We start from the raw sequence: 10,186 nt of genomic DNA, 5'->3' as shown, positions 1-10,186 counted from the left end.
GCCCTTTTCTGGGCTAACCTGAGGGCAGCTGTTAACATTAACCTGCCCACAGCCATTGAAGCAAATAAGGACCAGAGTGATGTTACATATACTTAGTAGTATAAGTATGTAAATAACTGATTTGACTGTTTTACATTAAATTCTGTTAATAATTTTTTCTATTTTTTTACACCATTGCTAGTTTGTTGCAAAATGTATTTGTGATACCTATAGAGATTGCTATTGCAAATTCTAGTCATCAGAGTAGTCAGAGGTCATCTGTAGTTGTCCATCATCAACAAAGAGAGGGAGGGAGAAATTTTCATAGTGATTGACCTTATTTTTGGGTTACATAAATTTCATACTTTTCCCACTGAAAGGCATATTTGAAAGTAATGATGATAGCGGTTGGTTCAGCATCATCAGGACTGCCAAGGAATGCATTTAATCTTTGTTCTGACATGAATGTTGTGGGGTTAAGATTGTAAGCATCTGCTTCCTGGGATTTAATTAGATAACAAAAGAAGAAAATTTGTGTTTAAAACTCTTCCTGTACATGGATATAGTAGATGTCATAGGTACAATATCTCTATACCTTTAGCCTGTTTTCCTTCTTGGAAGTCTTTCCCTCCATCACAGAGAGAGTTTCCTAGGTAGGTGCTGAATGTTTGGATCCATTAATCCTTGTTTAATATTCTTCTTCCTTTGCTGTACTAAATATTCCCACTTGCCCAGAGATAACTACCAAGTCAATGATTTCATAGAATTCACTATTCATTGTCTTCAAAATCATAGTAAATATCTGAACTTATGAATTTTTTATAATATTGTAATATTACTGCTTTCTGCTATGATCATATCAAGCTGTACTGGGTTATGTATTTTTCCTGTTTTCTAAAACTTAGAAGATTGATGTTTGAGGGTGAGACCCTTTTATCTCCAGGCTTTCACTGAACTCTATTACCTTGCTCTTTCAAACAGCAGGTGCTGAGGGTCATCATACAGGTGAAAAAGGAATATATTTCCTTGGAAAATAACTCCTCTGCTGAAATCTAATGGTGGTTTTTGATAGGAGACATCTAGTAGTTTACTGTGCTTATTTGACAGTCCAATAAACCTCCCATTCTTTATCTGTTATTAAATTTCATGTGTCATTTAACTGGTGATGTGGGGGTTTATGATTATGCTTATGGCTCAATGGAAGTGCAAAGCCCAGTGATCACAACTGTGAGCAGCACGTGAGGTGAGCAAACCAGTAAGAGGATGTGATCCTTAACACTCACTGAGGTGGTTCACCAGGCACCCACCAGGCATGGTAGCTGGGTGAAACAGTGAATCTGAAGTTGTGGGAGAACTTCCTGGTGTCCAGTGATGCTGAAATACTGCTGGCACCCACCTACCAGTTCAGATTAAAAGGGTAGGATCACAATAGAATGCAAGGTGCCTGGCTCCCAGTGTAGAGCTTTGGAAAAAAGAGCTAGAAATCCCTACTAAATCTAATTTTAGGTAAAAGGAATTGGCTACCGACTTCTGTAACAACAAATCTGAGATCTCCCCCTTTCTAAAGTCAGGATGTGTGCCTTAAGAAGGGCTGCTAAACCCTCAGTATTTCAGTGGGAGCTGGTGGATGCACTATACTTTAAAAGCACGTTGTTTATAATGAGGAAAGGTGTTCGAAGACAAAGAGTGCTCTGCAGAAGTCCAAGTCAGGAAGGCTTTACCCTATACTGAATGTCACTTGTGCTTTGTGGCAACCCAACATCGTGGCCAGAGGCATTGGGCACCATGGAGTGCTGCTGAAAGTGCCTCACAAATCTTGTGGGCCAGCCAGCCACTTACAGCAAGATGTGTGGCATGTTCCACAGAAGTACAGGTGTTAAACCTGGGGATGTGGCCTCGGTGGACCACTGGAGCTCTGCTGCAGGGGGAATGGGAGCTTCAGACAAAGTCTGAAGACTTAGTCAATGGTTTATATAGGTGTAATTCAGCCTATATACAACTTTGTCCTGCAGGATTAAGCATGGTAAACTAAATATATTTACATTTAAAAAATTTATTTAAATTTATTTTGCTAATGATAGTGATTAGGCTAAAAAAACTTTAATCAGAATTTTTACTACACAGTATAAGTAGCTATAACTACTAGTTATAGCTACTAGTATAGTGTGCTATTTCTGAAGTAATATTGAAGCAACTATATAAAAGCTAGCAAAAACAATTAGTACGTGGAGATTGGTGTTAGTCACCCATATCAACGACTGTGGGCAAATCTGGTTCCCTCAGCCTGGAGGAGTAACCTTGTGGGGTGTCCCAACTCAAGGGGGGAAACTGCACACACACTCCAAGCAGGTATGTTAAAGACTCTACCACTCAAAAGTGAGACTGGGCTTTTATATTTTATATATGATTGACTGTCAGCCAGATGTCTCCAGGCCATCTGTGTTAGCTCAGCAGCTTTAACAAAGTTATTAGTAGCATCACTTGTTGGTTCCTTTTATCTGGCACTTTATCAGGTCCTCCACATCTTCAGGGGTGCCAGTTTCTATGAGGAAGCATTGTTCTTCCTCAGGATGGTTGGGATTGATGAGTCAGTCTGGTTTCAGTGTTCTTCAGCACCAAAAGCAACATGACACTGCCTCCTCCATTTGTCGGCCGAGGGGCTCGGGACAAACGGCAAATGACCAATGTGATCCGCAAAATGTCCACTTTATTTACAAAAAGATACCCTTTATATACTCCTACACCCTGGCACATGATTTCTCTTCTACATTACTTGTTACATGAAAGTGTTCACAATGTAAACATACCCTTTTGACCACTTCTAATTGGATTATTGGAGGTGTCCAACCGTGAGGTGAGTACATATGTTTACCTTTTGGGACTCCACCTTAATTTTGGCATAGATCCTTCTTTGTTTCAGCTTCAGAGCCTGAAGCCATAATGATTGCGCAGCTTTTTTTACTATCTGTGCCTGGCCTTGTCAAGGCAAGGCCCACAAAAATGCAGGAGAAATTGCTCACACAATCCTACTCTCCCCACATCCATTCTCCACCGATAACTTTGCAAACAGGGTATTGTTGGAGCTGTTTTATCCCCAATCTGCAGAGCATCCTGTTACAAGCTACAAGTTGTTTCCTTCTTAACAGGTCCTTCACAACAGGATTTTTCTTTACATCTCTATCACACCACATTACATCACAATTTGCCCCTAGGCAGTCACCTGGCCAAGTGTTAGTGGCTTTTTTATTTCAGCTACAACCAGCTACATCTGTCTATAATTTAAGAGTTGTGTGCTATACAGCTTTCAGCTACCTAAGGAGTTGTTCAGTCACAGAAGCCAGTCCACATTAAGTAGGATGGGAGTTTTGTAGCCTTTACCTGACTTCATCTTTGTCTGACCAACCTAGTGGCCTTCTACAATGTGCTGACTACAACAGTGGACAAGGGAAGAGTTACAGATGTCATTTATCTGGACTTTTGTTAGGCCTTTGACATGGTCCCCCACAACATCTTTCTTTCTAAATTGGAGAGAGATGTATTGAATAAGTGTGGAAAAATCCTGAAAAACAAAACTCAGCAAGAAGTGCACATGTTGGCAACAGTTCACCAGGAGCAAGCTGTCTGCACACCTTAGGAGCAGGAACACTGGGGGAGCTTGGTATACTGCCCTAAGGGAGACATGAAAAAAAGGGCGGAGCAGCATGGAGGTGTTGTGGTCATGCACTGCCAAAGTCAAAACAGCTAACAGGAACTAAACCAAAGGAATCACCCAAACGGTGACTGAAAGATGAACTTTGCTTCATTAACTCAAAAATGCATATTACTTTTCACGCCCCCCATATGCTAATAAAGTAAAACCTGTACATGTTTTACGTGTAAGACTAAAGTCACTCAAACTACACCTAGACATGAAATTACATCACCTGTAACTCTACCATTTCCCCTCCCTCAAAGAAAACAATACATCTTAAGTGGGGGAGGAGGTCAGAGGACATTCCACTCTTGTGTCCTGGGACAGTTGATAGGCTGTCCCTCCTCTCCCATAGGAACACATATGGGATGAGACTAGAACACTTGGCAATACCAAGTGCTCCCTTGGAAAATTCAGAAAGCTGTCCTGTGTTTGTGATCACATTTTAGCACTATATAGTTATTTTACAATTTAATATATTTGTTGCTGGCTGTATTATTCATATTTTATGCATTCGTGTATGCTTCTGCAGACAGTGTTTATCATCAGCAATCCAGTAAGAACCTGCATTTCTGTAGCTCAATAAACTACACTAGTTTGCATCTGACAATGAGAATTACTGAACACAATCAGACTTTTAATCAGTCTGTGAGAACTCATTGAATACAAACAGACTTATATTGTATCGCACTGTTCTTGCATCCATAATCATGGTAGTTCTCAGTGGACGTGGTCAGACTTACAGTGCCCTGTTGGCTCTTCATTTCTCTGTTGCTTAGTGCCAAATTGGCTATTACTCAGAATTTAAGCCCAGCCTCCCTCAGCCCCTTTGATCTCTGAGGACTAGCTGGAAAGCCAGGGGGTTTATTTTCTGCCAAATCTCCTTCCTCTTAACACAACAGAAAAATTTGCCTTACTCATAACTCAAAAATGAGTTGACTGTTTGATGGATGAGGAATTGGCTGGACAGTTGCATCCAGAGGGCAGTGGTCAATGACTCAGTGTCCAGACAGACACTGATGACAAGTGGTGTCCCTCAGGGGTCTGTACTGAAACCAGTTCTGTTTAATGTCTTCATCAAGGACATAGACAAAGGGATTGAGTGCACCCTCAGCAAATTTGCAGATGACACAAAGCCAAGTGGTGTGGTTCACATATCTGAGGGATGGAATGTCACCCAGAGGGACCTAGACAAGTTTGAGAAGTGGGCTTGTGAGAATCTCATGGGGTTCAACAAGTCGAAGTGAAAGGTCCTGCAGTGGGTTGGGGCAACCCCTGGTTATCAATACAGGCTGGGGAATGAGCAGATCCAGATCAGCCCTGCTGAGCAGGACTTTGGGTGCTGGTGGATGAGAGGTTGGACATGACCTGGCACCGTGCACTTGCCAACTGTGTTCTGGGCTGCATCAGAAGTAGCATGGCCAGCAGGGCGACGGAGGTGATTCTGTCCCTGTACTCTGCTCTGGTGAGATCTCACCTGGGGTTTTGCGTCCAGCTTTGGGGTCCCCAGCAAAAGGACATGGACCTGTTGAGCGGGTCCAGAGAAGGGCCACAAAGATGATCAGAGGGCTGAATCACCTCTCCTATGAGAAAGGCTGAGGGAGCTGGGGTTGTTCAGCCTGGAGAAGAGAAGGATCCAGGGGGACCTACTGTGGCCTTTCAGTCCTTAAATAGGGCCTATATGAAAGATGGGGTCAGACTGTTGCGATAAGAGAAGCAGTAATAATATAAATAATATAAAGTAAAAGAGGGTTGATTTAGATTGGATATAAGCAAGAAATTCTTTATAATGAGGGTGCTGAAACACTGGAAGAGGGCTTCCAAAGAAGTTGTGGATGCCCCATCACTGGAAGCATTCAAGGTCAGGTTGGACAGGGCTGTGAGTGACCTGATCTAGTTGAAGATGTCCATGTTCATTGCAGGGAAGTTGGACTGGATGACCTTTAAAAATCCCTTCCAACCCAAGCCATTTTATGATTCTATGATTTTATGATTCTACCTCTCTAGGGTTCCTTGGCACTTTGAAGTGGAGAATGCTAGCAGAAAATCTGTTCTCCTCCTTCCTGAAAGACTTCTCTACCCCCCCGACATTACAGTCCAAGGACATGACTAGCATTCACACTTAGTGCTAATGGGCTAAAGACACAGAGTCTATCTGTTAACTAGATGAGAAAAGAGGAAGTAAATTTCTCAAATCAGGGTTTCCAGTCTCTGTAAATGTAATCCCATCAGCAAACTGGGGTTTATGTCCTTAAAAACATAGAGGGTCTGGGCCGTGGAAAAGTCTCTCACCTTTAAGACTGTTCTGAAACCTAAGTTTTAGGTGGATGTGAAAGGAATAGTTTCTTGAGTCTGCCATGTATATTGTTTTAGGATATTAACACTGTAACACCTCTTTATACTCTGTCCTTCCCACTTCACAGATCTTTGATGCATATGCCAAATATTTCAGTTATTTACACACCGTACACAACAGCTTCTTAAAATACACCTCTGAGTTCCTTTGCTAAAGCAGGCTCTTTTTGTTGTGGTTTACAGTATTTGCTGGTTTTCTCTTTTAAGTTACTATTTGACAATATTTCTCATCACTTCTCTGTTGGAACTTCCATTTTCTTTTTCCCTGAAACTCTGTATATATGTATTTTTTTTTGGCCAAATGCAGCAAATGCTTTCCTTCACTGCTTTTTATGAGGCAATACACTGTTGATTTTTTTTTTAAAAGAGTTCTTAGACCTTCTTCTTTCGAAGAAGTTTGAAGACTTACAGGACACGAGTATCTGGTAGAACTCTCAAAATACTGTCATATTTATAAAAATGGTGTCAGATGCTGCTCTTCCTGAGCTCACCAGCCTGGGAGCACATATGAAAGCAACACTGCGTATTGGCTTAGTTACTGTTCAACCAGGCCAGAGTTTAAATTGCAGAGGGTACATTAAAATGTTTTTATGGCTAAAAATTGCAGTAAAGACACATAGATCAGTTTTGAATCCTTGAGCAGATTTCTGTGTATGATAGGATCAGACTCAATGATACCAGGTAAGACAGAGAGAACAGCTTCATTTCTCAAATACGAGAAAAGAAATATCTTAAATTACAATCTCATAAGCTTAAATTTTGCCTTTTTCTCAGACTAAGGGGAACACCTAGTGGCCGATTAAATTATCACTGTTTCCTGAAAATGATAGCTCGGTCTAGAACATACACAATGATTTTTGAGTCAGGAAAACTGAAAGAGATAATCGTATCAGCCCAGCAACTGCAGTAGCCTCTTGCAGGTGTGCGTGGGCTAGAGAAGACAGGTCAGGATGAGCCCTTTCCCTTGGCAGCTCGCACGCTGGATCCGTGGCTGTGACTCAGTCCCCCTGCCATTGGTCCCTCCTTAGAAATCAACGGCATGATGTGAGCAGACTCTGGCTTTACAATGAGCAGTCCTTATTTTCAAGTAGGAGGCCAAGAAATACAAGCCGGTCATTTTCTCACATTCTGTTTTCTGTTTGCAGGGTTTCATTTTTATGGCTCATTTCCACTGTAACCTGCTTTCCCTTCTGTCACCAAAGCATGGTGTAGGTGCTCATCACGCTGATCTGCAGGGTCCCTGGCAGCAATAGACTGACATCCCAATGCAATTAGCAGGAACTGGAAATGTTATAGATGCATAGTGAATTCAACCAGGTTTACTTTTTTAGTCATCTGTAAAAGTGTGAATAAATAAAACCCCATTCTTCATCATCTCTCAGCAAAGCCTGCAGGTGTGCCCAAAGGTGAGCAGGACTTATACATGTTGACATGTTGGCAGTGTGAGTCTACTCACAGGCCCAGTCAGTCATCTTGTGAGTGATAATAAAAGCAAACCTGCCTTTGGTGCTCCAGACTTGTCAGTGGACTAATTAGAAGCAAGTAAAATATTTTCGTGAGCTTGCCACTAAGTGTGCTGCTGAGCACAGCTCCTCCAGCACCCAGGAGCTGGAAGCAGCGCTGGTACCTCCAGGTAGTGCGTTGTGCTCCTGCCCTTGGCCCCGTGTGGGGCCGTCACACAAGGGAAGTGGCCACGGGTCCTGCAGAATGGCCACCCAAAACCCCAGAGCCTACAGGGGTCTCCAGGCATTCCTCCAACCCTCACACCTGCGTCATGCTCTTTGTCTTGCAGCATGCAACAACATGACCACAAACAATATTCTGAGTGTTTTATTAACAAGTATAATACATATGAACTGTATACTATAGTATGAGAACTGTACAGTACAAATTTATGTTCACAGTTTGACATGACAAAATGTCATTACTGAATTCCCATTGGACTACCAAAGTAGAAACAGTGAAAGTACATTAAACATTCACATCTTTAGTAAGAAAAGATTACTAAAATGTTTCCATATTTGCAAGTTATAGTAATGCACGCTAGAAACCTTTAATTACCCATTCTGTCTTATTAGCTTATAAAATATATTACATTTTATTTAAAAAATTCTGCATAGTTTATAGAAGTATTAAAGTAAATAAAACATCCTTGCTATATTTGCAGGTGATAGATGCTAAGCAAAAAGATTATTTTGACCCTTTAAATTACATTTTAAAAAGTGCTAATATCTGTAAAATATAATGAAAACTGGTGTAGCCCTCTTAAGAGATGTAACATGCTTTGTAAATTTTTATAGAAAGGATTCGTATTCATCTACATGTTGCTAACCTTGACAGCAACAACATATTTGGACAAGATGTAGCATTTGAAATATCACTGCAGAATGGTGGGTGTATATTTAAATAAACCTCACACATTTATACATGCTTAACTTTTTGTATTAGAAACCAGTAATTTATTATGATCAAATGGCTTAAACAGGCACATTTTCATAGAACAGTATTACCTGTTATAAGCTGCCCAGTGCAATACAACTAGGGAAAAAAGTGGGATTTTTAATTATACACATTCTCCAGGACTAGGGTTTTCTATTTCAACTGGCTTTTCTTTAGGGCAAAGATGGAAGGACTGGCTTTGAAAAGTAGTTGTGTATATTTAAAAATTACAAGGTATCCCTCAAATCAAAGTTTGCTAAAATCAAGATGTGCTGTTTAAGTTGTAACTTCACATTCAGCTGAAAGATCAAAGTGTATTTGCTCGTGACCTTTTTGGCATCCCACAAAGATATCCCAGACACAAGTGAAAAATCCTAAAAGGAAGGCATTTAAATGAAATAATATCAAAAACTTACATTTTATATTTAAATTTCTCTTGTCCTAATTCACAAGGCACATGGATGAAGATATTTTAAAGTTCCATTGCATCTCTACTGTATTTGTCCCCACCATTAGCATAAGTACTTTCAGGAAAAATGTACATAAGCTATGAATTAACATAGCAAATAACCTAGACTAAATTATCTGAAATAACTCTTAGTTACAAAGAAGTTCTGCTTTTAGGGTACTTGATCTTTGTTTCTGATTTTAAAAAAATACTTAAAAAGAGAACATATTAATGAAAACATTTTATAAAAGCCTCAAAAGAGAAACAGAGCATTGGAAAGAAATGTTCCTTAAACATCCCAAATTTTATGCATTTGCATTTGTTAAGCTAAAAATGGGACCAGTCGCCATGAGACTGCTTATTTTTATAGTATCTGCTTTTTTCCCTAGAACGGAACAGAGAATTGTTTTCATCCCAGGATACTAAATGTCTGTGAAGTTGTGACTGATGCCATAAGGTTCTACACAGCCTCTCAGCAGTGATGCACCTATATTTACGAAACTGCCATTAAAAAGCCAATTCTCCTACCGCTGACAATAAAAATATCCAACAAAAATCCCCAGTCTGGAAGAGCTGCTTATTAATATCTGTCTCTTTCCTACAAGTTCCTCAATGTCAATAACAATTTGGCCTGCCAAAAAAAAAAGACCAATTAATGTCCCAAGTTTTTCAGTGCCATAGATGAGCAGATCAGGGTCAATTACAAGAAGACAGATACAGTGTTACTTCCCTCAGCCCTAATGAAGTGGTGAGGATGTTTGTAGCTGTAACAAAGCATGTGGATCTTCCTCACAAAAGCACGAATGTTCCCAGCCCCTGCTTTGCAAACCCCTGCTCTCCCCTTTGTAGAGCACATGTTCAGGGCTCTATTCCTTAAATAAAACTGCCAGTTCCATATACCCAGTGCAAGAGTTGTTAACAACTGGAACACTTTCTATTTCATAGAAATTGCTGTTGGAGCATTTTTCTCCAGGAGTACAGACCTCTCATCTTACTCTATGGGTATGTGGATGTCAGCAGAACAGGTGGTAAAGTCTATCACCAAGGGAAGGCTCTTTGCATTCACACTCTTGCATCTCCAAGATTATTTTTTTGCCGTTGGACTACAGAGACTGTAGAAGCACAGCCTAACTGCTCCATAAGCTCAAATATACCCACCTGCAGATGGACACTCCACCTGCCTCCTCCTGCAGAGCTCTGTGCAACTCTTCCTCTCCTCAAACCTCCATTGTCCAGTGGGATTTTCCAAGAGAAGGAAAAATCTTGCAGGGAAT

The 10,186-nt window shown here is 40.6% G+C and overlaps 1 protein-coding gene across 1 annotated transcript in view; it reads left to right on the top strand.

Annotated features, from left to right (window-relative positions):
* The window catches only part of LOC113946802 (toll-like receptor 1), a 12,712-nt gene extending 5,777 nt beyond the window's left edge, over positions 1 to 6,935 (top strand). Inside the window, exon 4 of the mRNA XM_027642601.1 lies at positions 6,800 to 6,935. Coding sequence (XP_027498402.1) covers positions 6,800 to 6,935 — 136 coding nt within the window. The remainder of the gene's footprint in view (positions 1 to 6,799) is intronic.
* The last annotated feature ends 3,251 nt before the right edge of the window (positions 6,936 to 10,186 follow it).

The sequence above is a fragment of the Corapipo altera genome, unplaced genomic scaffold (assembly GCF_003945725.1).
Source record: "Corapipo altera isolate COAL_440 unplaced genomic scaffold, ASM394572v1 22, whole genome shotgun sequence".
NCBI lineage: Eukaryota > Metazoa > Chordata > Aves > Passeriformes > Pipridae > Corapipo > Corapipo altera.
This window is presented reverse-complemented; position numbering and strand designations above follow the sequence as displayed.